Below are 26,919 nucleotides of genomic sequence, written 5' to 3' on the forward strand. Positions count from 1 at the left end.
CAGGCTGTTCCTTTAAAGTAAGGGTCAGCACACTTTTTCTTTAAATGTCCAGATGGTTAAATACTTTAGGCTTTGCAGGCCCTAATGTCTCTGCTGCAACGCCTCAGCTCTGTTGTTGAAAGCGCAAAAGCAGAAATGGGCAAATGCGTAGATGAATAAGCATGTCTGGGTCTCAATAAAACTTTATTTACACCAACAGGCAGTAGGCCAGATTTGGCCCATGGGTTACTACCAACCTCTGCTTTGCCAGCCTCTGCTTTAAAAGGATGGGGCATGGGGCCACCTGGCTGGCTCAGCCAGGGGAGTGTGTGACTCTTGACTTGGGGGTCGTGAGTTCGAGCTCCACGTTGGGTGTAGAGATTACTTAAAATAAATAAGTAATTAAAAAACAATAAATAAAAGGATGGGGGCACGCCATCCCTTTCTCTCTAGTTGGAATGTGGGTGTGTCGGCTGGAGCTGGAGTAACTACTTTGGACCACGGTGTTCAAGTCCTTTGTTGAAAATGGTGGAGAAAAATGGTAGGAGTTTGAGTCCCTCAGTCTGTGGAGCCACGTACCCGCTCCGCACTGCTCATGGTGACTGTTGCGTTTGGGGAGGACTAAGCGCATCTTTTGTCCATCACTCGTGGTTTGGGTCTTGCAATGGCCACCATATTAATAGCTTAGCTCCCTTATTTCAGAGACCCTAAGGGGCCGTCAGATACACATTGTGCAATCATTTCACGTGTCACTAAGAAACAAGACCACCGCTGTGCCTCTTATTAAGCTTTGTTTCTCCACTCCAGATCCACTCTGCCATATTGTGCTTTGTGATGACAGCACTAGAGACCTGTGAACTACACCGCGCCTTTGCCTGCTGGCCAGCTTCCACCACTCAGGGTCATTGGAGGGAAACAAGAAGGCGGGAGGAGGGAGAAGGGACTTGCTCCTTCCTCTTTGCTTCCCGTTCTTACTACTGTCCGGAGCACTGGCTCCTCTCCCAGGCGGCAGCCCTTGGTTCCAGCCTCCAGCTTTCCTCGGGACCTCAGAACTGGATGCATCATATGCCTCGAGAGGTACCGACACTAGGCAAGTCATGCCTCCTTTTCAGAGGTCTGGGTTCCGGCCCGAGGTGGCAGGGATGGTGCTGGGTTTGCACATATTATCCCTGAGTTATCTCTGTGTTCCCTTTGCCTTTTTGGTCCTCAATGCCTATATTATAAATTCTCTCTCTCTCTCTCCATATGTATATACATATATATACATATATATGTATATATGTATAAAGTTTTATTTATTTTTGAGAGAGAGAGAGAGCAAGCATGAGCAGGGGAGGGGCAGAGAGAGAGGGAGACACAGAATCCAAAGCAGGCTCCAGGCTCTGAAGCTGTCAGCACAGAGTCCGACGCAGGGCTCGAACCCATGAACTGTGAGATCTTGACCTGAGCCAAAGCCGGATGCTTAACCAGCTGAGCCACCCAGGTGCCCCCAACAAATTCTCTATATTAATTGTCCTCATCTGAAATGCGTTGTGTAGCTTGTTTTTCTGATTGACCCCGGAATAATGAAACAATTTTTCTCCTCACTCACAGTCCTTATTTTATGCTTATTGCAAGAGTTCTTTTTGACTGACTGATTGATTTTTAAAGATCTTATTTATTTTTTTAAGTTTGCTTATTGATTTTGAGAGAAAGAGAGAGAGAGTGCACAGAAGGGGCAGAGAGAGGGAGAGAAAGAGAATCTCAAGCAGGCTCCATGCTGTCAACGCAGAGCCCGATGGGGGACTCTAACCCACAAACTGTGGGATAATGCCCTGAGCCAAAGTTAGATGCTAAACTGACTGAGCCACCCAGGTGCCCCTTTAAAGATTTTATTTTTAAGTAATCTCCACATGCAACATGGGACTTGAACTTACTACCCCAAGATCAAGAGTCCCATGCTTTACCTACTGAGCCAGCCCGATGCCCCTCCTTTTGATTTATTTAAAGAAAATTTAATATATGTCTTGTGTACATATAAAAAAAAACTAGTGAATATATTTGATAAGAAATTTCTTTTTAAAAAATGTTTGTTTTTTTATTTATGAGAGAGAGGGAGAGTGAGTGCATGAGAAGGGCAGGGAGAGGGAGACAAAGAGTCCCAAGCAGGCTCCACTCGCTGTCACGAACTGTGAGATCATGACCTGGGCCAAGACCAAGAGTCTGGCCGCTCAACTGACTGAGCCATCCAGGCGCCCCAATGGAACTTTCAGTACAAAGATATGATGGATGAAATCACTGGTTATTGGTGGTTGTACTCAATCCCCAGCCCCTCTCTCCTTCCCCCGGAGGTGACAGGGTGGGGCTAAAAGTTCCAGTCCTCCGATCACCTGGATGGTTCCCCCAGCAACCAGCTCCCATCCTTAGGGGTTTTCCAAAAGTCCCCACATAAACAGAAACTCCAGGGTGGCTCATAGGGCCTTGGTTTGAATAGCAAAAGACACCTTTATCGCTCTTGTCACTTAGGAAATTCCAAGGGTTTTAGAAGCTCTGTGCCAGAAATGGAGATGAAAACCAAATATATTTTTCTTATTTTAAGTCACAGTATCACAGGTGGAAATGGAAGTAGATCAGGGCAAGGAGTTTATGTAATCCCTCAGCCCCGCTCTACTTTCTGTATCCTGAGGACTCTTACTGCTTAAGTGTATGGTCTGTTTTCTCTGCTGGACTATGAACTCCATGAGGAAAGGGATTCTGATTCTTTTATTCTCCATTTTAGCCCTAGATGCCCAGTAAAAGTTTTTTTTTTTTTTTTAAAGATTTTATTACTTTATTGCTTAAAAAAATACTTTATTTATAAGGAATCCCTACGCCCAATAGGGGGCTGGAACTCACAACCCTGAGATCAAGAGTTCATGCTCCACGTAGCCCTGAGCCTGAACATGGTTGGCACTCAGCAAATGTGTGTTAAAAGACAGAGAGAGAAAGAAGAATGGAGTGAGAGGTTCTTCAGTTTTGGTGTATGAATGGAAGTCCCTTAACCCTGTCCCCAAGAATGGCCCTCTTTGAGGCTTGGGTTAGTCAGGATTCTTCCGCGTTACAGTAGGCAGTTAGGTTCGAACAAGATACCTGGAGGCCAGCAAGGAGGAAGTTGTGGCCAGCTGTCAGGGCCCTGTCCCGGCAGCATGCCACAAGAAGCCAGATCAAACCAGACAGGCCCAAGATGGCGGGCGTGCACCGTAACAGGAAACCTCTGACCATATTAGGAAGAAAAAGTGCGAAACCCTGTTTCTCTGCTGCAAGTAATGAATATTTTGCCCCCTAGTTCCCAACTGCCGATAAAAGATAGGAACCCAAACCCCAGGGACACAGCTGTCTTTCTCTCTCTTGAGCTTGCTGGAGCTCACATCTCAATAGCGTACTTTTCCTTTTAATAAACCTTCCTGCTTGTGCTGCGTGTCTGTCTTTGAATTCTTCTTGTGACAAGACCAAGAACCTTTGGCGACTTTTGGGAGGAGCTGGGTCGAGGCCCCATGGCCGCTCGGTCTCCACAGTTCACCCAGCAAGGTCAGGAACCAACTCAAACCAGCTCACGAAAAGGGACTTATTAGCTCACATAACTGGCACATTCAGGGATGCAGCTAGCTTAGGTACAGTGGGATCAGGACCCAAATAATGTTGCAGAGCTCTGTGGGCTTTCCATTGCTTGTTTTGATTTCCTCATCATGTTGATTTCATTCTCCATGTCGTGGGAGAGATGCCTACTAGCAGTCACAAGAAGTCCAGCTTTGGGTTGACAGTCTGAAAATAGGAAAGTCCCTCTCCCTCCCAGTGTCCATCCGTCAGGTCTCAGGAAAGACTCTGATTGGACCTGTTTGGGTCACATGTCCGACTGTAGGGCAGTCTCCGATTGGCCAGTCTGCATTATGTGTCTGACTACCCCTCACCCTCACTCCCTGCCTCCACTGTGATGGGTGGTCCCATAGAGTTGGGTGGACATTGAGTGGGTTCTCCAAAGGAAGGCGTGTGGATCACAAACATGCAGGTAGTGAGGGCTCTTTGACTCAAGTCCAATAATCCTTCCATTTGCCATATCCCTTCTTGATCAATTCATGCCTGACAAAGTTGGGAAGACTTTGATGCTGGAGGAGAGTCCTTTGATCAAAAAAAGTTGTGCTGGGCCAGTTTCGTTTTGCCTAGGTGAAAGTCCCTTTCAAGTGCAGAGCGTTTGATCTCAGTGGAATACTGGGTTGTCTTGCTGATGCGCACAAATGTACGATAGTTAGCAGGCTACCTGTGGTTTTACTGAGGCAAAGACGGACACCAGACTCCTGAGTTTCCACCAGTTAGTTTCAGGCAACCACATAACAAGGGCTGAGTCTCCATGGACTCGCTTCCTTTATTTAACTGGCTCGTGCTTCTCTTTCCTTCACTTTTATTTATTTTCTTACAATTATTTTTTAAAGTATTTATTTATTTATTTACTTATTTTTATGTATTTAATCTCTACACCCAACGTGGGGCTCGAACTCATGACCTTGTGATCAAGAGTTGCATGCTCTTCTGCCTGAGCCAGCTGGGCGCCCTTCACTTTTCTTTTTCATTGATCCCTCAGCATATGCATATTAAATGGTGCAATACCATAGCTATATTTTACCAAGAGTTTTTCGATGAGTGTGCTTTGTAATTATCTTTGTAATTACAAAAAGCTTATTAACAATTGCTATTACAGGGGCGCCTGGGTGGCTCGTCGGTTGAGCGTCTGGCGTCGGCTCAGGTCGTGATCTCACAGCTCGTGAGTTCGAGCCCTGCGTCGGGCTCTGTGCTGACAGCTCGGAGCCTGGAGCCCACTTCGGATTCCGTGTCTCCCTCTCTCTCTGCCCCAAACCCACTCGCATTCTGTCTCTGTCTCTCTCAAAAATAAATAAACATAAACAAACCACAGTTGCTATTACAACTATCGTATCTGCTCTTATAAGTGTACCTTCACTGGAGCCACCTTATAGCCACCCTGGGGTGACTATCCCTGTTATCTATTGCTGTGTAACAAACCACCCCAAAACTTAGTGGCATAGCACAGGGATCATTTTCCTCCCAAGTATGACATTTGGGTGGGGCTCGGCAGGGATAGCTCATCTCCACTCCACATGGGGAGCCCAGCTGGGACTGGAGGATCTATTTCCAAGATGGCGCACCCATATGGCGCAAGTTGGTCCTGGCTATTAGCTGGAAGCTCGGCTAGATGCTTCAATTCGTCTTTACGTGGGCCTCTCTCAGTATGCTGGCTGGGTTCCTAGAGAAGTAGTGGAGGTTGCCAGTCTCCAAGGGCCTGTGCCCAGAAATTGGTGGGGCATCACTGCCACCATGTTCTTTTGGTCCAAAAAGTCCCAGAAGCCACCCTAGTTCAAGGGGAGGGAGCAGAGACCTCACATCTTGACAGGAATTGTCATAAAGTCTTTGGCCATCTTTAACCTACCACAGTGCTTCATAGCACAGGCTTCTGGGCACCTTTTCCTTTCCTGATAGACTGACTTATTTAAAACTTAAACATGGCTGGTGTTAAGGAGCTCATCTCATACATTTTTGTAGTTGCTTTCTTTCTTTCTTTTTTTTTTAATGTTTATTCATTTTTGAGAGAGAGAGAGAGAGAGAGAGAGAGAGAGAGAGAAAGAGCAGGGTAGAGGGAACAGACAGGAGAGGGGGACAGAGGATCCAAAGCGGGCTCTGCGCTGACAGCAGAGACCCTGGTGAGGGACTTGAACTCAAGAACCGCGACATCATGACTGAAGTCGGAAGCCTAACCAACTGAGCCACCCAGGTGCCTCCGTAGTTGCTTCATTTTTAAACTTCAACGACAGACTACCACACACTGAAATTTCAAGATAGATTGCATTGCCATTAATTTTTTTCTGGTGGCGAGACTCTTCTGCATCTAATGAATTTATAATAATTTGGAACGACCCGAGAGACTGGTCTGAGACGGTGACATCTCAAAGAGAATGAAAAAACAGGTAACAGACTTCTGAAACATTTTGCACGAAGCACTAAACTTGGGGCCTTCTCCAGAAGAGCAGGCGAATCAGTTTTACTTATGCAGAACTGAGAAAGGAGCGAGACAGGATATTCTGCTGGTCTTTTCTTCCCTGCTTAAATACATCTGTTACATGCTGTTTTTTTTATTTCAGGGTTGATGGATTGGTCGTGTGATGTACTTGGATTAAATACTTGGGCTAAAGCATCTCATATATTTGCCCATCAGCTTCACTCTGTGGCAGATTTACATTCCGTCTGGGGTGCCAGATTGAATTAAATGCTTCTTTAAAGCCTGCAGTCTGACAAAAGCCTTGCCCCAGTCAGCATTTTTACTGTATTAAAAAAATAAGCATCTGCAGGGAAATGATGCAGCCTACGGTTTCTTTTCTCGGGAAGAATCCAATTTGGCTCTTGGGGATGATGTTGTAATTGGTCAGAGAACTGAGGATCCTAACTGAGGCTGAAGCCTGGAGAAAGGTGGACAGTCCAGACTTCAGGTCCCCATCTGAACCATCCCGCCCCGCCTGTATCACAGGACGTCTGGTTGATGGGAGTGGCTGAATACTGTTTTCGAGGGTATGTTTTGTGTAACCGGCACTTTGACACTTCTCTGCCATCCTGTGGGACCACACACCCTTCACCGTGTCTTAGGTTTGAAGGATTGTTTGCTCTCTTAATGTCTTGTCACCCAGTGTTCATGAGAAGGAAGCCCACAGGTGATGAGATGGCTGCTTTCATGACTTAATATTTAGAGGACGGCTGGAAGGAGGTGGATTTTCGAAGCAAATCACCTGTGTAATTGTTCTCAGCCTGAGAATGGAGGCTAGGATAGGAATATCTACCCCTTAGGGTTGTGGCAACAGTTAACGCAGGTAAAAGCTGGTTAGTGCATGTGTTAGTTATCTATCGCTGTGTAACAAAACGCCCCCCTCACAAAACCCCCCACAAAAACTTAGCAGCTTAAAACAACAGGCATTACGCCAAAGTTTCTGTGGGTCAGGAATCTGGGAGTGGTTTAGGTGGGGGGTTCTGACTCAGGGTGTCTCATGAGGCTGCGTTCAAGGTGGTGGCCATCACTGTAGTCATCCAAGGGCTGGGTGGGAGTAGGTCTGCTTCTAGGCTTACGCACATGGCTCTTGGCAGATCTCAGTTCCTTACGTGGACCTCTCCATCCGTGCCCGGATGCCCTGAGCCAGCGACTCGAGAGGGAGAGAGAGAGAGAGAGAACAGCCTCTTGGTGGGTGAATGCTCTAGTCTTTTTATAACCTGAGCAAGTGATGAAACAGAGAGAGAGAGAGAGAGAGAGAGAGAGAGAGAGAGAAAGAAAACAGTCTCTTGGTGGGTGAATGCTAGAGTCTTTTTATAACGTAACCTTGAAAATTACATCCTGTCACTTCTTTTTCTAAATGTACTTATTTTGAGAGAGAGAGAAAGAGCGAGCACACGAGCAGGGGAGGGGCAGAGAGAGAATCCCAAGCAGGCCCCGAGCTATCATTGCAGAGTCCGATGCTGGGCTCGGCCTCACGAACCCAGAGATCATGACCTGAGCCAAGATCAAGAGTCGGGGGCTTAACCGACTGAGCCACCCAGGTGTCCCAACGTCCTGTCACCTCTGCTCTATTTGCTGGAAGTGAATCACTCAGTTCCACTCACACTCAGCAGGAGGGGAATTAGTCCATCTCTCTGAGGATGTATCAAAGAGTTTGTGAACCTGTCTTTGAAACCACCACGGCACAGTTTTGGGGACGCAGTCAGTACTCAATAAATGACTAGAAGTTGGAATTGGTTTAGCAAAGTCATGTCTTGGTGACTCAATTGGCTATGCCCTCACTTTCGTCAGACCAAAGGACTTGGGGGCTCTACAGTGGATTGGAGATTACACCCAGGGAACCTCCACAAGAAAACGAGGATTTTTCTCTTTCCTTTTCTATCACTTGGGGAGGGAGGATGCTCCCAGAGATCTCCTCTCTTGTGCTGGGTCAGTCCAAACACTGCAGGACTGGAGTACACATCACTTAAAATTTCCTTCTCTAGACTGGCCGTGTCTAGTCCCTTGACACTGGGTGCAGGGGTTTCTCAACTTGGGAGAGGGATAAAACCATGGGCACCCCCGGGACCAGGGGCAGAGCATGTCCCCTGGGAGGGTCACCACCGCCCCCCCCCATCCTCTCACCCCTAGCAATTTTAAATCCCAAAAGCAGAGATGATTTTTTATTTTTTAAAAAACAAGAGAGAGAGAGAGAGCGTGAGAGAGAATCCCAGGCAGGCTCTGCATTGCCAGCTCAGAACCCAACGCGGGGCTCAATCCCGTGACCCGTGAAATCGCGACCTGCGCTGAAATTGAGAGCCGGCTGCTTAACCAACTGAGCCACTCAGGCATCCCCCCAGAGATGATTAAAAAGAAAGAATTTATTTCACTATAGAGCGTAACCACAAATTTGGACAAAAGAGAAAGGAAAAAAAAAAAAGCCTCCACAAGCCTAATACCACTACTGTTGCCATTTTGTGATCTGTCCTTGCCAGAGTCTCCCCTGTGGGTGGCTTTCTAGTTTTATATATAGTTCTAAGTAGTTCACAACTATAATTTCATGTCCTGCTTCTTTTCGCTGGACTTTGTCACACGTGTATCTTTACCGTACGGTCTTCACCTCTGGGCGTTTTTGAGAGCTGCGTAGTATTTTGTTGGGTGAATGTCCATAGTTTGCTTGACTAGTCCTTTTTCTCACTGGCACAGAGCCCAACGCGGGGCTTGAACTCACGAACTGTGAGATCAGGACGTGAGCCGAGATCAGGAGTCAGGATGCTTAACTGACTGGAGCCACTCAGGCGCCTCTACCCCTTTAAGAGTCCTATTAATGAAATATGGCTGGGGTGGGGGTGGCTGGCTGTCTTGGTTGGTGGAGAGTAGGACGCTTGATCTCGGGGTTGTGAGTTCGAGCCCCCCATTGGGTGTGGGGATTACTTAAGAAAGAAAGGAAAAAAGAAATTTCACCTGAAACTAATATGACACTATATGTTAACTAAGTGGAATTTAAGAAACTTAACTATGGGGTGGAAACGTAAAACCTTTTCCTCTGGGGAATCATTTCATGGCTTCTAAACTTGGGACAGTCCTTTCTTTTGTGATATCACCGCTTCTCCACCTCTAGTTTTTGTGTGGCTTTTTTTTTTTTCTTTTGTCTTTATTTTTGAGAGAGAGAAACAGTATGTGAGTGCGGTAGGGGCAGAGGGAGACAGAGGCAGAATCTGAAGCAGGCTCCAGGCTCTGAGCCGTCAGCACAGAGCCCGATGCGGGGCTCGAACCCACGAACCGTGAGATCATGACCTGAGCCGGACTTGGATACTTCACCAAATGAGCCACCCAGGTGCCCCCAATTTCTGTATGGCTTTTAAAAAATTCCTCAGGAATTAATTTCGAAGTATAGCATGAACTAGGGGTTTGAAATGAGATTTCTTTCCTTTAAAAAAAATTTTTTTAACATTTATTTTTGAGACAGAGACAGCATGAACGGGGGAGGGTCAGAGAGAGAGGGAGACACAGAATCCGAAGCAGGCTCTAGGCTCCGAGCTGTCAGCACAGAGCCCAACGCGGGGCTAGAACTCACGAACTGCGAGATCATGACCGGAGCCGAAGTCGGACGCTTAACCGACTGAGCCATCCAGGCGCCCCTATTTTCTTTTCCAAATTACTTATCAGTTTTACAAGGAAAATACCAGGGAAGGCATCTCTAATCAGCTAACCCATGAAACCATGTCTTATGAAACACAAACAAGGCTGGCTGAAATTCTGATGGAATTCACGATCTGGCGGATGATGGGAGAAAGCAGATGTCACACAGGCGTCAGTGAATTATTTGTTGAAGCACCTTGAACTTTTATTGGCACAAGGAGCTTAGCCGCCGTTGGTAACTGGTTAGGTGTGTGATGTGTGTGACCTTACGGGAACAGTCTGAATTCAAGGATTTGTTTTACAAAACGTTTTGGAAAAGGGCGGCCAGGCTGACGGGCCCCATATCTGGTTTACATGTAATTTGTATGAACTATGGTGAACCCAGCCCCCTGGGGTTAGAGAGAGATCCTTAGATGGCTCAGCCCTGGACAAATGATGCCAAGTATCGTCCCAGGGAAGTACCTCCCCTCCAGGCTCAGACTGCCGAGTGTCACTACTTTAACTGCACGACTGGAGGGAGAGGGGTCTGCAGACAAGCAGCGGGCCCGGGGGCGGAGGCTGAGAGAGGAAGAGGATGTTCCCAGAAAAGGGCCCTGGATCCAGAAAGCCTGTGTCCCTTGAATTCTGAACACATACGGGGACAGTAAGAACCAGTGAAGAAGCAATCATTTAGGGTCCTGAGCTTTGAAAAATCATCATGATTATTTTATGTACAAATGCTTTCCTTTCCATGATCTACTCCTAAATGGGACAAAAATGCCTGACAGGAGTGTAGGAAGGGAGCAGATTTCTGGGGAGGAAGAGCGAGAAGAGGTAAGAGAACCAGAAAGTAATCGCATTGTTGTTATTGTACAAATGCAGTTGGAAATGCCTCCTTGCTGAGCCAGGCTCCGTACAAACAGCAGGTGAATCACCTCGGAAAGAATCCTCTCTGAAAGATAGCATGGTGACAGTTTTACAAAACGTGCTCGGGCAGGCCAGAGGCAGAGCGTTGTTCGGGATGCCAGAGGGCAAGGGCACGGTGCCGAGCAGGAGGGAAGAGAAGAGAACGCAGAGGTTGAAGATTAAGTCGGGGAGTGCAGTCTTGGGGCGGGCGCAGCTCTGAGTACAGCTGCTCAGGGAGAAACCTGTTTAGATAAGGTGGCTTGGCAGGAGCTGTCCCGTCTCTGCCTGGTGACAGCGGCTGGGCCTAAGATGATAAACTGGGCTGGCCCCCCTGGGTTCTGGGAACAGAGGCCGGGGCAGGGAGAGGCAGTGGCGAGGTGGGCAGGGTGGAGGCCTCAGGGCCACCCCAGACAGGGGCTCGTGGGAGTCACCTACCCTCTCTGGGCTGATATCTTCATCAAGGGTGACAGTCCCACCTGCCTGAGATGGTTGAGGACAATAGAGCGTCTGCTTTATAAAGTGCCTGCCACAAACCCTTAGGAAGATGAGGACAGTTCCGCCTGTGACACGATCTGCAGGCGGGATCCTGGTTTATCTGAAGAGAAGACCAGAAGGAAATGGAACCGCTGGGTGCTTGACGGGGACAGAACTGAGCCAGCCTGGTGCTCAAGGACAGTCCACTTGCGGATGGGCCTGGCTGTGGGAGGCGACCCCACCTGGGAGAGGATGCTGTTTTCTGGACCCCACCTCCCAGGCACCAGACCGGAGGGGAGACCACTGGCTGGCCTCCCTCAGCCTTGACATGCCCCCTGCGTGTTCTCTTGGTCACTGTGACAATCTGAGTGGTCTTCGGCAACCACAATGGTGGGACAGAGGCGCAGCTGTGGGCCTGGGTGGGAGAAGGCTGGCTGTCACAACTCTTCCTTGTTGCTGTCGTGGGGCTGGAGTAGCGGAGGCCCTGGGGCCAGGGGGCCACCCTCGGGCCCCTGGGCCCCGTCCTCGCGGCGCCTGCCCACGGTGGCATAGCCCTGCGGGAACCTGCGCTCCTCTCCGTGCCGCCGGAGGCTCTCAGTTCCCACGAGCCCCTGCGTTCTCAGGTACCCCTGCTGGCAGAAGGGAGGCAGCTTCTGGTGTGTTAGGGCAAACAGGAAGCAGGACTCTACACAGAAGTGAAAGGAGATAAATGAATAAGATGGAAGAGGAGGAGGGGCTGCCGACGTCCCGGGGCCTCACCCAGGCCTTGAGCTGGGAGCTCACTTTTGTGGGTACCTCCCATCCGATCTGAGTAGCCACGGATCTCGTCCCTCCCCGAGGTTCCAAGAATAGGAGGCTTCCCGGACATTCTGGAAGAACAAGGCTCCAAATGGAAAGCAAAAACCACAGATATGACTCAGCTCCCAGGGGTCTGGGCCCAACACGGTGCTCTGCAGGGAGCCAGCCCCAGCTGGGAGCTCGGCCACCCTGAAGCAGACCCCTCGGCCTTTTCTTCTAGAAGCTGGCCTGGCTGGGGCCAGGAGCTGGGTGGTCAGTCCTATCCTGAGCTCAGAGCTGCCTGCGAGGATTTATCCACCTCAGCACTGTCTGGGTTGCACAGACCGTGTGTAAAGCACTGTGCGAAGCACTGTGTTCTAAGCACCATGCGGGGCGGGCAGAGGAAACTGGTAAACCCTCGTCTGTACCACAGCAGAGAGTTGGCACACAGATCCAGTCTGCTCTATCAGGAAACAGCTGTGGATGTTTATGATTCAGAGATATGAAGAAACCACCAGAAGAGCAAGAGGCGGTTCCTTCTGGGGAACGAGGGTGTAAGTGAGAAGTCTTTTAGCCAAGCGCTTACATAACTTTCACTTACAAAACAGAAAAGACGAAACGGATAGGGGCTCAGTCTTCTCAGGGATTTAGAGACAAGATGACAAGGAGCAAATGTCCAAAACTGTCTTGAGGCTTAGATCTCAAAAACAAAAACACCCTCCCCCCGCCCCAAACAGGCACATTACAAAGGACGTTGTGAGGCTTGCATGGGTGAACAGGCTGTAGGGAGCTACACGGATAGTATTTCCTATTTTATTTCTGACTTGTGCACGGACGGCCCATGGGAGAACGGTCCTGAGCAGGGAAGACCGCAGGTGCAGGGGAGGACGGTGGAGCGGCAGACTTTTGGCAAGCACCACCTTCCGGTGACATACGTCACCCCTTCTGCAGGGGCCAGGGGGCGGAGGAGCCCAGCAGAATCTGGGGCCAAAGCTAGCAGCTGCACATCAGCTAAGGGGGTGGAGGAGAGCCCGCTTCCCTGCCAGCTGGCCCCGAGGCGGGAGGACTCTTCCAAGGTGAAGGCAGTGACGCTCAGTGGCTTGCAGTGCTGAGCGGGATCTGGGGGGTGGGAGCCAGGAGGCTACAAGGCCCGGATGAGGCACTGTGGTGGCCGTGCCCCAGGGTGGGATACACTCCCTAACAGGCACGGTCGTCTTCGTGTACTCCCGAAACCTCGAGAAACAGGCAGGGATTTTGTCGCTGAGATCTTTAGACCTGTATCACGTAATTTCCCGTGCAAGCGTGTGGTCACGGTTGATAGTCTGTGGACGCCAGCCCTTCAAAGCTGCTTAGCCCTGTGTTACGAATTACCTCTGAGCATCTACGTATATTTAGACTATGAATTTAAACTATTGTTTCAAGCCATCCCTCTCTTAAAAAAAAATTTTTTTTTAATGTTTATTTTTGAGAGAGAGAGAGAGAGAGAGACAGACAGACAGACAGACTGTGAGTGGGGGCGGGCAGAGAGAGAGGGAGATACAGAATCTGAAGCAGGCTCCAGGCTCTGAGCTGTCAGCACAGAGCCCAACACGGGGCTGGAACTCATGAACTGTGAGATCATGACCTGAGCTGAAGTTGGATGCTTAACCGACTAAGCCACCCAGGCGCCCCAAGCCATCTCTCTTAATATACGCATTTTTATTTCAAAGTTGACTGAGGCTGTTGAGAGGATACCGACCATCTCTAACCTGATTTGATAGCAATAGTGCCTGATATACAACTGATGTTCAAAAGATGTTTGCTGAACACAAAAGAGTGGATGTCCTAGGCATTCAGGGGGGTTTAAAAAAAGACAAAAATTTGGCTTGTTTCAATCAGTTCTCCCTCTGGATCATCAGACTTCTGTCAATGCTATCTTCCAGTTCACCAATTCTCTCTTCACCTCTGTCTAAAGTGCTACTTTATCTTTCGGTTGAGTTTCTAATTACACATTTTTTTCACTTCCAGAAGTCTTACTTGGATCTTTCTGAAAGCTGACCAGTCAATTATATTTTTAAGAATCTGTTTGTTTCCTTATATGTTTAATTTTTTAAAATTTATCTTAAAGTGTATCTATTTTGAGAGGGTGCGAGTGAGTGCACATGCACGAGCAGGGGAGGGGCAGAGAGAGACAGAGAGAGTCCCAAGCAGGCTCCACGCTGCCAGTGCAGAGTCTGACTTGGGGCTCAAACTCCCCAACTGTGAGATCACGGCCTGAGCTGAAATCAAGAGTCAGATGCTTAACTGATTGAGCCACCCAGGCACTCCATTTTTCTTATATATTTTAGACAGACTTTGTCTCCTCTGTTTGTAACTCTTCCAATTCCCACAGTTTTTTTGGTTTGATCCCACAGTTTGTTTTTTCTACTGACCCTCCCTCGTGGCTATTTGTGTCCTTATATGTTAAGTGCTTTTTGCTTGGTGGGGGAGGGACACGGGTTCACCTTAACCTGGAGCTTCATCTGTGGGAATGTTTTTTTGAGCCCTAGTTTTAAAGTGTGTTTCTTCACAGAAGCCTTGCATTTACATCTGTGATTTTTGCACACCGATGGTGTGAAGTTTGGCCCCACACTCACGTGAGCGAGGCTTAGTGGTTAGAAATTCTCAGGAGAGGGGCGCATGGGTGGCTCAGTCGGTTGAGCGTCCGACTTCGGCTCAGGTCACGATCTCGCGGTCTGTGAGTTCGAGCCCCGCGTCGGGCTCTGTGCTGACGGCTCGGAGCCTGGAGCCTGCTTCGGATTCTGCGTCTCCCCCTCTCTCTGACCCTCCCCCGCTCATGCTCCTGCCTCTCTCCCTCTGTCAAAAATAAATAAAACGTTAAAAAAAAAATTAAAAAAAAAAAAAAAAGAAATTCTCAGGAGAGATTCTCCCTTACTCTACCCAGAGCCCAAAAGCATGAGTCTCCATCATCTTCTCTTGGGAGTGTTTTGTGCCTCCTAGTGGATCCACTGAGATCCAAGTTTATGTGAGAGTCTCTAAACAGACCTCCTACCCTGCTGCTTTACCTTCCCACCCGCAAGTGCTGTCAGTTACCCGGGCTCTAGGCTACTGATGATTGGTGACAGGCCACGTCCAGCAATGGCCTTATGCTTTTCCTAGCATCCGGCCTCTGGAGAGTTCCCTTTTTTTCCTGCCAGTTCTTTAAAAGGGACATTTGGGGCTCAGTCAGTTGAGTGTCTCTTGATTTCAGCTCAGGTCATGATCCCAGGGTCGTGGGATCGAACCCCGCATCGGGTTCCACGCTGAGCACAGAGACTGCTTGGGATTCTCTCTCTTTCTCCCTCCCTCTGCCCCTCTCCCCAGCTTTCTAAAATAAATAAAATGAAAAAAACAAAAACAAAAACAAAATGACATTCAATTCAGGTGTGCTGTCCTGGGAGAGATTTCTGCGGACATCTAGTCTACACCGTGGATAACTGAATTCTCAAGTTTAGATTTCTAGATGTGAATCCTGAAACCTCAGGGGAAACGGATCTACCTGGTCTTCTTTCAACCTCCAGCTCGCCGACTCTGTTCTTCTAGGAACTTAAGTTACCTGCATAGAAGCTTCGCAGATCGGTGTCCAAACAGTTCTCCAGGAAGCGCCTCAGAGGTAAGATGTGCCCCACCGGGGCGGTCCAGTCCGTCAAGAAATCTTCCACGATGTGGTGGATGGCTGTGGGCCGAGGCAGGGCCCAGTCGGCAGGGCGGAACCTCACCTCCTGCTCTGTGGGGACGAGAGGGGAGACGCGTCAGGGCCCGGCGGGCTCCCATCCTGGAGCTGACAGCGTGGTTCCCACACATCCCAGGTGCTTCCCGCGCTCCCTCACGCTCGGCTCGCTGGCCACACTCTGCGCTGGGCAGCGGCCGGCCTGTTCAACGGCCATCTCTGTGTTTGCAAGGTTGGCACGAGGGAGGGACTGGATCTGTTCCTTGTGGTATCGGAAAGCAGAACCAAGACTAATTACTTGCACTTGGTGTTTTTCTAAGACGCGCATGGACTGAGGGCCACGGTGATTGCTTCAGAACTGCTCTTTCTCTGAGGAGACTCGGAGGCCCCGCGAGAAGGGTCTGGGGGCTCATCTAGTCCAGCCTCCCACCTGGTGTGGACTCCCTTCAGTGGTGTCCCGGGCAGACAGCCATTAAGTCGCGACTCGACCATCCTCGTACTGGGAAACTCGATGTCCGGGGGTGACCCATTTCACTGCTGGACAGCTTTGAGTAGGAGTCACTCCTGATTCTGAATAGAAGCCTGCACTCCTGTCACTTTGACCTGCTGATACTACCTCTGCCTGTTTTTAGAATACCTCTTCCCAGGGACAGCTCTTTAGTTTCTGGGGCAGGAATCACATTCCCCAGGGGGGAGGGGGGTTCATCTGTTGGTAGCTACTCTGTGCCAAGCACCGTGCTGACATCCTGTGTTTTCAGTTTTTGTTTTAAAGACTTTATCTTATTAAAAAAAAAATTTTTTTTTTTTACATTTACTTATTTTTGAGAGAGACAGAGAGACAGAGCATGAGCAGGGGAGGGGCAGGCAGAGAGAGACACACACACACACACACAGAATCGAAGCAGGCTCCAGGCTTTGAGCTGTCAGCACAGAGCCCGATGCAGGGACTGAACCCATGAACTGCGGGATCATGACCTGACCTGAAGTCGGATGCTTAACTGACTGAGCCACTTGGGTGCCCCAAGACTTTGTTTAAAAAAATTTTTTTTAATGTTTATTTTTGAGAGAGAGAGACAAAGCGTGGGCAGGGGAGGGGCAGAGAGAGTGAGAGAGCAAGAGAGAGCGAGAGATTGAGAATCTGAAACAGACTCCAGGCTCTGAGCTGTCAGCACAGAGCCCGACACAGGGCTCGAACTCATGAGCTGTGAGATCACTGGCCTGAACCGAAGTCGGACGCTTAACCGACTGAGACACCCAAGCGCCCCTATTTTATTTTTAAGTAATCTCTATGCTCAGTGTGGGGGCTTGAACTCACAACCTCAAGATCAAGAGTTGGATGCTCTACTGAGTGAGCCAGCCGGGTGCCCCATGTTCTGTGTTTTTTTTTAATCTCGTTTATCTTCACACAATTCTGTTAGCCCCACTTTACAAATGAGGAAGCGGAGGCTCAGAGAGTGTAGGTAACGGTCCAAGGCCACACAGCAAGGAAAGGGCAGCCTGGGAATGCTGCACGCCTGTGTTAATCACGTCCAGCTCCTTTCCCTGCGCCCTCTGAGAGTCAGTCTCCAGGTCCCCTCCCCCTCCACGCTCAGCCTCCCTTGGAGACACAGAGCAAGACCGTGGCGCCTGGAGGAGATCACGACACTCCACGTGTGGCCTGCCCAGGTCACGGTACGCGCCAGAACCTGGGAACGTCGTTTCTCACTCGTGGACCCTGTGCCTCGTTTGCTCTGTGGGCAGAGTCCCCAGTGCCCTCCCCGCCCCGTGTCCTCCTGTCAGCTGAAAGTGTTGTGTGAGGGCTTAGCGGTGACAAGGTAACGGGCAGCGGGGGCCGAGCGGTGTCGGGGGACAGCAGAGGTCTGGCTCACCGGTGGGGAGGTGCCTATAGTAGTAGATGACGGGGTGGAGGAAGTTGGACTGCCACGCGTCTTCCGTGTGCCCCACGGACCGGTCATGAAAGAAGACGTCCTTGTCGGGCCCAGAGAAATTTCTGCCATACTCCATGTTGATGACGAAGAGCCCGTGCCTGGCCCTCCTTCCTGTGATGGTCTCCAGCTGGGCCAGCATCTGCACGGGGAGCTCCTCCAGGTACTCAAATGCCGTGGCGTTCCTGGGGATAAGGGCAGCGCGGGTGGCCAAGACCCTCAGTGCCGCGGCAGAGGTGGGGCGGGCGCGCGCGCGTGCCTCTCGTGCAATTGTCTACGGGCTCCGATTGTTCTGCACACACCTCACTTGAGCCTTACTATCACAGCTGAACCCCGACTTACACGGGAGACAGATTCCAGAAAACTCTGAGTAACCTGAAAGGTATCTGGGGAAAGGGTGACCCGGCTGAGAGGCCAGTCACGGAAAAGCCCCGGGAGGGAACCTGGGCGTCTTCGAGGGACGGGAGGCAGGCCGGCCTCGAGCGGAGGGGCAGGAGAAGGGCTGGGGGCAGGTCGAGGAGGGCTTGTGGGTGCCACGACGGGAACGCTCGGTTTCACGTGGGTTCTCCCACTCGCTTTCTCCCTGAGAAGGGAAGGCCACCGGCCCCTGGAGAGTGCTGCGCAGAGATGAACGTGTGTGACTCAGGTTTTAAGAGGACCGCCCGGCTGCTGTGTTGAAAGCAGACCACGGGCAGAGGTGCGAGGCTGTAGGTGGTTCAGGTGAGAGATGCTGGGGGGCTGGACCAAGGCGGCGCCACCGGGGCGGGTGAGGGGTGGTCAGATTCTTGACAGAATTTGAAGGCAGCGCTTACGGGGTGTGGGGCGAGTCGGAGTGTGGAGAGTGGGTATGGAAGAGAGGAGTCAGGGTGCGGGGTACCTTGTGCTGAGCACAGGCGAATTCCTCGCGTGTCCTTGAACTTGGCGAGCTGTCGCCCTCCCTGGCTTTGGGTCGGACTGCTCCCTCTGAGAGATGCCCCCTGCGTCTGACCTGTCCTCTGAGAACCCTTCTCCATCCCTGCTCTTCCGTGTGTTGTCTGTGATCTGCCACCTGTCACTTAACCGATAAGGAGACAACACGGTCCTGGCCTGAGGGAGACCCTTCATCCGCATCGCTGCGGTTTACTGCTCATCTGCTCAGTGCCAAGTGCGGTCTACCAGTTACCTTTACTCCTGCCTGCAACGTAAGGGTTATTATCCCCATTCCGCAGATGCGAGAAAGGCTCAGAGAGGCTGAGTGACTTGCCCAAGGTCACACAGGCAGAAGGCAGCAGAGCTGGGAGGCACACCCAGGTCCGTCTGTCTGTCGAGCTTGTGGTGTTGATTTCATTGATTTCCACCTCCCCCCGCCCGCCCCTGCCCCCGCTCCCTGAAGGCTTCACTTAGGAGGGAACCACTGGGCCACTCCATGCCAGGGATAGGCAGAGAAGAGCTCCGACCCGTGAATGGTGGAGCTGGGCTACTCACTCCTTCAGCAGGACGACATCGGCCAGCACGCCGAACATCTGGTACAGCCCAGAAGCCTCGTTGATGCGCCGGACGATGGAGCTCGTCAGCTGTGAGACGGGGTGCTCGGTGGAGGGCCAGGCGACGCCGTGGTGGCGATGCTCCAGCAGGCGGTGGACAGCACGCGCTGAAACGGCCAAAGGGAGGAACAGCATGCCATACTTCAGATTTCATCTTTCACCACCCCGAGGGACGCACGGCCCCTGCCAACCTCTTGGGGCTCAATAATGCTTGTGTGTGGGGCTCCAAAATGCCTCCGGCGGGGCGCCTGGGTGGCTCAGTCGGTTAAGCATCCGACTGTTGACTTCGGCTCACGTCATGATCCCACAGTTTGTGAGTCCGAAGGCCGTGCTGGGCTCCGTGCTGGCAACTTGGAGCCTGCTTGGGATTCTCTCCATCTCCTCTCTTGCTGGCCCTCCCCAGCTCTTACTCTGTCTCTCAAAATAAATAAACTTAAAAAAAAAAAAAAAAAAAAGAACATGCCTTTGGAGCAGAGTCAGTCAAGGTTTCCCACCAAGGGCCAGATGGGCCGTATTTTGGGCTCTACATCAGAGTCAGTCAAGGTTTCCCACCAAGGGCCAGATGGGCCGTATTTTGGGCTCTACAGCTCGGTTGGCTGCACTACTCAGTTCTGCTTCCGGCACGAGAACAGCCCGAGTGGGTACCTGAATGGATGGGAGTGGCTGGATCCGGCTCCAGGCCAGAGTGGGCCCGGCCCCGCTTTAGGCCCCCTGCACGTGGATGTCCCACGCTACACCTCACAGGTGCTAGGTCAACCCCGGACCCTGAGCCTCCCTCTGACCCCGCTCCCCTTCCCGGGGTTTTGTTCCCCTCAGAGACTCCCAGCTGGGAAACCTTTCAGTGCCTCCCGTCCTCCAGAGTCTAAATCCAAGCTGTCCCTAAATTCTACTGATGGAAGGACAGCACAGTGACAGCTGTCTGAAATGACAGGGAGATGTTCTGCCGCATATCTGGGGCTGCCGTGCACAGTTGTGGAATCGGGCTTGCTCTTCCAAAACAAATCAACACGATATCCAAATCCGAGAAAGGCAAGAACACAGACAGACCATGCATGTGACGGGAGACTCAGCTGGCCAACAGTCACGGGAGAAGCTGTTCGGCCTCCCCAGACAACCGACTCTGGAGGAAACGATGGCTAAGCCGAGTTTTGCACAAGGTTGAGGAACCGCGCAGCCAGTGGTGTCTGGGGAGGGTCCTCTGACAAAAGGGGCCACAATCTTGGGAGAGCCTGGCACGTTCTGAAAAGCAGGCAAGGGACCAGGCTGGAAAGGTGAGCTGGCAGGGGCCTGGCAAAGCTTGGAGCGGCACGCCAAGGAGCTGGAGCCTTCCCCGGGGAGGAGGGGAGCCACTAAGAGCGGCTTAAGCTGTAAGCAGGGGAAAGAGAAGATTTTTTTGTTTGTTTATAGGAAGGGTGTTTTGGCAGGCAGCTGGAAGAGATACAGGAGGGGGCCGGGCCGGGCGTCTGGCCCGTCCTTCCGTGTGGTATTGGTCTGTGCCGTTCACATTTTATCTTCTGTTGCTTTCCTCTGCCTTACTGTTTGCTTCTGGTCTCCCGTGGGACCCGTTTCTCGGGTCTGAGCAGGATGTGTGGGCCACGTCACCCCTCCCCCAGCAGGATCCTCAGCCGGTAGTAGTGACCACACAGCAACCCAGGACTGCTTCCCATTTGCCTGGAGCTTCGTGGTCGGCTGTGAGCTTGAGAATCAGACACGTGTGCATTCGTATTACCCTTCTGCCAACTGGCTCGGTGACTCTGGGCAAGTTACTTAAGTTCTCCGTGCCCCAGTTTCCTTACCTGGAAAAATGGTGCAGAAATAACAGGGGTGCCGTGAGGATTAAGTATGTGAGCTGGGGAAAGGTCAGGGGACCGAAGGAAGTAGGTGGGGGGGGCAGGATCTGTCAGGAGAGCAGGCGCAGGGAGGGTAACATGCATGGGAACAATGACCAAGGTTTTTTTTTTTCTGTTATGAAAATTTTTTTTAATGTTTATTTTTATTTATTTATTTTTTAATTAAAAAAAAATTTTTTTTTCAACGTTTATTTATTTTTGGGACAGAGAGAGACAGAGCATGAACGGGGGAGGGGCAGAGAGAGAGGGAGACACAGAATCGGAAACAGGCTCCAGGCTCTGAGCCATCAGCCCAGAGCCCGACGCGGGGCTCGAACTCACGGACCGCGAGATCGTGACCTGGCTGAAGTCGGATGCTTAACCGACTGCGCCACCCAGGCGCCCCTAACGTTTATTTTTGACACAGAGAAAGAAAGCGAGCAGGGGAGGGGAAGAGAGAGAGGGAGACACAGAATGTGAAGCAGGCTTCAGGATCTGAACTACCAGCACCGAGCCCGACATAGGGCTCAAACCCACAGACCGTGAGATCAGGACCTGAGCCAAAGTGAGATCATGACCTGAGCCGAAGTCGGACACTTAACTGACTGAGCCACCCAGGCGCCCCAAGGATTTCTTATCGGGGAGACACAGCTAAAGGGACAGATGCTTCTCCTTCTGGGTGTGTGTGTTTGTATTCGATCTGCGGATGTTTTGGCTTATAGACGGGAAACACTCTCTCTGCTTTCCTTCTCCGACAGCACCCATCACCCGTGGGCCATAAAATACATTGTCTGGAAATCAAACATGGTTATTTTTCCCTGCCAAACAGGAAGGATAGTCAAATGCAAAAATGAACATTAAGCCACTGGGAGTCATCAAATTAAACACGGAAATGCCAGGATGCGGGAAGCCTTGTGGTGTCTATGGCAAAGTCAACTGGTCCACATAACACTCACCATGCAACCAAGTACCCATCCAATAGCCTGCCTGAGGTGCAGAAAATTTATACTCTCACGACTGATTTAATTCGACTGCAATTTTGACTGAAATTTGTTGGTACCCAGAGAATCTGTGTGTAATGCTTCATAGCTACAGGTCCCCGGGTATTGCCTTATTTAGTCCTTACAACAGCCCTGAGGGCGGAAAGTTCACCTCGATTACATCTCTGATGTCAGGCCGTCCCGATGAGGCTTCTAGAGAGGTCATAAAGCCTCACCTCTCAGACCACCCAGCAGGGGAGGAACCCACATCAGCACCCCCCAAGCTTGGCCTTCTTGCCAATACTTGGTACCTCGATGGCACGGGACTCAAGCATGTAACTTGCCAACTCCCAATGTACTTAACTTTCATACCTCATCTGACACTTTCCTAGACAAATTACTCAGACCACAAAAACATGCTGCCATCTGTCCCGGACAGATCGACCTATCGACTACTGATAAGCCATCTCATCGAGGCTGCTGGAAATCAGGAGTATGTTTATAAACCCTGGGGTTTATTCTCTCTGCCGGGCTCACCTGTGTATCGGAATCCATGAATGAAGCCCCCGGCCGATTTCCGGTAATCCACCGAGTGGCTGGCGGTACCCAGGACAAAGAGACCCCGGCTTCCTTTGGACTCATAGCTAGCTTTCACCAGCGGGTACTTCTTGCTGAACTCACCCCCAGAAGACAGTCGGAGGGACCTGTGAGCGGAAAGTGTGGTTAACAGAAATCACTGCTGTGTATGAAACACGTATGCTGCGCTCAGCCCTGAGCTAAGTCTAAGTGCTTTATATCCCTTGTCGCATTTAAACCACACCATGACCTTGGAAGGTGGGCATGATTATCTCTACTTAACAGACGAGGACAACCGAGGCTCAGGTTGAAGTTGTGGCGGGTCAGGGATGGGGCCAGGATTCAAGCCTGACTGGAGGCTTAGGCTCTGGGCTCTGACTTAATGGGATGGCAGTCTGGTTGAGGCCTTCCAGCTTCTCCTTGTCCGCCTGTGTTCTGGCCAGAGAAAAGTGAGACACTGGACAGATTCTTTAATACCAAACCTTGCCAAGGTACTGGGGCAGCGATGTCTAAAGCAAGGTAGTTCACAATCGTAAGTGACGTTGGCAGCCACCATTTTGTTAAGCATAGAATATGTGCCGAGTACTTTCTGGATTAATCCTCACAGTGGCCCTGTGAGAAAATATGATCCTTGTTTTAGTGATGAAGAGACCGGACACAGTACGGTTAAGTAACTGTCCCAGAGCCCGCAGATTTGCTAAGCGGAGAATCTCAGACCGACACCAGTGCCTGCGTCCTTAGCCACCTTGCAGCAAATTCACCATTTTATTCTGCTTCGGCTCATCTTCCCCTCTTTTGGGCAGAAGATCACAACGCAGACAAAGACCCGCCGTTGCTGCTGCTACCCGATGGAGGGCCTCAGGGCCATTGGTCCCTGTGAGGACAGACAGCTCATGTCCTGGGTGGGAGATGAGGCAGCAGCTACATCCACTGTGACGGCGCAGTCCTGAAAGCCGTTGCTGGCCCACTGGACGGTGACTCTCCACCCCCCCCCCCCCCCAGGGGAGATATCAGAAGGGATTTGCTAAGTGATCCCAGCTCCTCCCCCGTTTGGACTCACTTGTCGAAAATGGAGAAGTCGAAGTTCCAGCCCAGGCAGCGGATGACCCGGTCGTAGGCCACGCGCATGGCGAAGTTGTCATTGTCGTCCTGGGGGAGGGTGATGGCGTCGGCGCTCTGGTTGCCTTCCTCCAGGAAGAACTTCAGGGTGACGCGGAACTTGCCCTCACGGTCCTTCACGATGGCCAGATCCGTCAGGTCGGACTCCAGCAACCCGTCCAAGGACTTCAGCTGGTAGGTGTCCAGCAGGCCGTTGTTGATGGCCCTGGGGCCCAAGGAAAATGCCAAGAGAGAGAAAGGAGTCCGTACGGGGGACAAGGAGGCTCAGAGGAAGGGGTGGTTGGCCCGGTGGGGTCAGGAAGGGCTTTTGATTCACAAGCAGCCACGCAGCATACCTGAGGTCTCCAACATAGTGGGTGGCCCAGGACAGCCGGACGCGGGAGCGACTCAGCATGTGGATGAAGTTGGTGACACCCAAGATGTTCTCTGCTGTCTCAAAGGCAGAGTTCCCCCGCCCCAGGATCAGCACATTCTGACCCTCGAAGTCCTTGGGGTCCACGGACACAGACTCATATCCCTCCGTGTATTCGGAGCCCGGGAAGTCAACCTGGTTGGGGACTGACAAACCGGTGGCTACCAGAAGGACGCTGCAGGGAGAGGACAGAGGGAAGATGGCTTAGTCTCTCAGCCGTAAGACTACTACGTGAAAAGCATTCCTTGGATTAGCTGCCTGGCTCGCCCGCCTCGCGCAGGCTGCTGGCTCCTGAAAGAACACAGGAGAACGTCCATTCCTTCATCCATTTAGGGACCCATCCCCGAGTATCAGAGACGTAACCCCCACCCTCGCTGAGCCCACCCTAGCGGACAGTCTCCTTTCCATGTTCCCGGGATGATCCCAGACATGAGAATCAACCTGACTCCCTGAGGTGACACGTGAGAAATTGAATTGTTCACCTAATTTTGGACACGGCCGTTAGGGCCACTGTCACCCTCAGGGGTGACAATGAAACTCGGTGGTCTATTTTCTCTTTTCTGACCGGCCAGGCAGATGCAGTAGTTCCCAGGAACTACTAAGTGTTCTGTGCATCAACTTACTGCCTAAAGCAACCCTGAGTTGGGGTTATCTGGCTTGCTTTCCAGGTGAGGAGACACAGGCCCTGCAGGCCCACGACAGCAGAGCCAGAACCTGAAACCGGATCAGCCTGATTCCCGAGTCTTGCCCTTCATACTGGTGGGCATTACAGTCCAGTAGGGGCACAGCCGGGAGCGGGATCCTGCGGGGCCTGCAGGTTGGTTTGATAACAGGTGGTTTCAAAAACAGAACTTCTGACCCTTGTCCACGCAGCTCGGATCCGACGCCCCCATGCTGTCGCTGGGTTGTCTAAGTGCAAGGGTCCAAGCTGGCACTACCCTTCTTTCCCCGGGGCTGTAGCAAGCAAGGAACAAGGCTGGGCCTCCGGCAAAAGGCATGAGAATTTGAACTCTGGGCACCTGCCTGGAGCCGGGTGCCAGGCTAATGGCCAGGAAGGGAGGGGGCAGTCTGGTACAGCAGGAAGAACACAGGTTTTGGGGTCAGGAAGACACGGCCTGGGTCAGACTGCAGCTGGATCGCTTATAAACTGTGTGACACAGCGCCGGTTAATCAACTTCTCTGGGCCTCAATTCTTCATCTGTAAAACTGGGACCAGAGAACTCCCCGCCAGGGTCCTTGTGGGGATTAAATAAGGGCAGTGCGGTGCGTGACCCCGAGTTTGGGCTGTCTACACAATATCGGGCTTCGTCCCAAGCCAAAGCCAGCCAACACCGAGTGCTGGTGGCACTGCCTGTTGGACCTCTCACTCTTGTTCGGTCCTGAAATCCCACCGGGCCCATCCAACACTTGCTGGATGTTTTTCCCACAATGTATTTTGGGGAACACCAGTTCTAGGAGATGTTCTGCCAAAAGAGCTTTGTGGGTACATATGTTTTGGCAATGCTGAATGTCCAGTGCCGGAGTGCCACAGTGAACACGAAGGTCTTACACACTGACAAATCCTGCAGGAAAGAGCTGGTAAGTATCTTCCACGCACATTTGATCATAATTTTTTTGGACACATTTGGGCAATGCTGGGTGAGCTGAACCTCTTAGCACTGGATTTCAGTGGGAGCAAGGAGTGGCAGAAATGCGCGTATTCTCTCATTTCTTCCAAACCTACCCGCCAACCAAGGGGTGGCAGCAGATCGGCTCCGGGGCCAGGTTCCTTACCTGCACCGGTGTGCGTGGCCCATCTGGTCCGTCAGGATGAAGTAATGGCCGTTCCAGGCCTGCCGATCCTTGTTCAGAGTGACGTGGGCAATGGTCGTGTTGTACAGCACGTGGAGCCCCAGCCTGTCTGCGAAGTCATCCAGGTAGCGCACCATGTCGCCCGCATCGGGGAAGTAGGCGCTGGAGTAGTGTCTGAAGAGCAGCCGGGGGTCGTGGCTGAGCAGAGAGTTCCAGTCGTGGCGGAGGTTGAACTCGGCGTTGGCCTTGCCCGTGTGCCGCTTGTTGATGCTGATGAGCTTGCGGTGGCGTGGGTAGCGCGTGAAGAAGCTGCCGGGCCGCGGGGCGCGCTCAAACACCGCGTAGTCCCTCCCGGCCCGCTGCAGGAAGTAGGCCATCTGCAGGCCCGCGGGCCCGGCGCCCAGGACGCAGTAGTCCCGGTGCGGGGGCCCCGAGATCGGGGCTGGGCGCAAGCACAGAGCTGGGTGCAGGGCGAAGGTCAGGAGCAGCCCGGGCGGGCCCCACAGCCCGGCCGTGGCCAAGAGGCTCATCCTGTGGCAGACCAGGGATGTGGGGCCTTGCACCCTGGTTGGTCCCTCCAGGACCGGGGAGATGAGCGAAGGGCTGGGGACCGAGAGAGGGGCAAGGGCTCGCCCACCGCAATCTGAAGTCGGGCCAGGACCACACCCCAAGGCCCTCTGAGCTCATTTGTCTGCCTTCATCCTTTCAAGCTCGAATCTGGGGCTCCCCCCAGGCATCCCTAACGCCTCCATCTCCTCCAGGGCCTCGGTTCCCAGGGGCGCCACCCTCCTTCTTATTGCCATAGTAGTACGAGGGCGGGTGTTCCCCCATTCCTCCCCTAATTTGAGGTGCCCAGCACCCTTCCCGGGCCCTCCCCAGCTGAGACCCTCCAGGTACGCTTCTTTGGCCACGCCCCCGTCCTCAGGTCCTGGACCGGAGGAGGTGTGGCCTGCACGAGCCCCGCCCCCTCCAGGTGCCGGGCGCGCCGTGCTCCCCGGTCACGTGACAGGGATGCCCCAGAACACCTGTCGCCACGCGGCGCTAGGCCGCAGTCCTGCCGGCGCGGGCTCCCCGGGGGCCGCTCCCCACGCGTGCGCGGTGCCCACGTCTGCAGCACCCACTTTCCTGCACGGAGCGCGAACGTCCCAGCCGCACGGGAGGCAGACCGCAGTCGACTGGGGCCGCGCTCTGCCCGCGGTCGCCCCGGCGGCCCCGCCCCTCCCGCCCGGCCAATGGCAGAGGGCGGGGGTCACGTGCGCGGCGCGCAGCACGCCGGGAC

At 52.1% G+C, this 26,919-nt stretch overlaps 1 protein-coding gene and 2 long non-coding RNA genes across 7 annotated transcripts; 2 read left to right on the plus strand and 1 right to left on the minus strand.

The window, feature by feature from the left end:
* Window positions 1-16,233, plus strand: LOC123590188. The gene is made up of 3 exons (XR_006708653.1): window positions 1-1,056; window positions 15,359-15,428; window positions 15,806-16,233. It is a non-coding gene; the product is annotated as an uncharacterized LOC123590188 (long non-coding RNA).
* On the minus strand, window positions 6,008-26,867 carry FOXRED2 (FAD dependent oxidoreductase domain containing 2). 5 transcript variants are annotated; one of them, XR_006708651.1, is made up of 9 exons: window positions 25,623-26,847; window positions 23,773-24,024; window positions 23,379-23,642; window positions 22,280-22,446; window positions 18,875-19,040; window positions 17,354-17,595; window positions 15,372-15,542; window positions 14,870-14,975; window positions 11,588-11,705 (listed from the first exon to the last, which is right to left on the minus strand). XR_006708651.1 is itself a non-coding variant. In XM_045463079.1 (8 exons), the coding sequence occupies exons 1-8, from the start codon at window positions 26,168-26,170 to the stop codon at window positions 8,780-8,782; spliced, it is 1,983 nt and encodes a 660-aa protein (XP_045319035.1). In that variant the 5' UTR covers window positions 26,171-26,848; the 3' UTR covers window positions 6,008-8,779. The 5 variants fall into 5 exon arrangements, 4 of the variants coding, with proteins under 4 accessions (XP_045319035.1, XP_045319036.1, XP_045319034.1 ...); XM_045463079.1 differs by lacking the exons at window positions 11,588-11,705; window positions 14,870-14,975 and adding an exon at window positions 6,008-8,952 and having other exon boundaries at window positions 25,623-26,848; XM_045463078.1 differs by lacking the exon at window positions 14,870-14,975 and having other exon boundaries at window positions 9,842-11,705; window positions 25,623-26,867.
* LOC123590187 lies at window positions 17,459-18,892 on the plus strand. Its single transcript, XR_006708652.1, has 4 exons — window positions 17,459-17,573; window positions 17,737-17,792; window positions 18,002-18,130; window positions 18,783-18,892. It is a non-coding gene; the product is annotated as an uncharacterized LOC123590187 (long non-coding RNA).
* Window positions 26,868-26,919: the final 52 nt, after the last annotated feature.

This window comes from Leopardus geoffroyi, chromosome B4 (genome assembly GCF_018350155.1).
Source record: "Leopardus geoffroyi isolate Oge1 chromosome B4, O.geoffroyi_Oge1_pat1.0, whole genome shotgun sequence".
In the NCBI taxonomy this organism is placed as follows: domain Eukaryota; kingdom Metazoa; phylum Chordata; class Mammalia; order Carnivora; family Felidae; genus Leopardus; species Leopardus geoffroyi.

What these genes read in the sequence shown, in the direction of transcription:
- FOXRED2 (XM_045463078.1), bottom strand. Translation starts at nt 26,170, where the DNA reads ATGAGCCTCTTGGCCACGGCCGGGCTGTGGGGCCCGCCCGGGCTGCTC. An exon ending in GGCCACGCACACCGGTGCAG is followed by an intron (nt 24,025 to 25,622) that starts GTAAGGAACCTG and finishes CTCTCCCTGCAG; the next exon opens with CGTCCTTCTGGTAGCCACCG. An exon ending in GACTTCTCCATTTTCGACAA is followed by an intron (nt 22,447 to 23,378) that starts GTGAGTCCAAAC and finishes TTCCGCTCACAG; the next exon opens with GTCCCTCCGACTGTCTTCTG.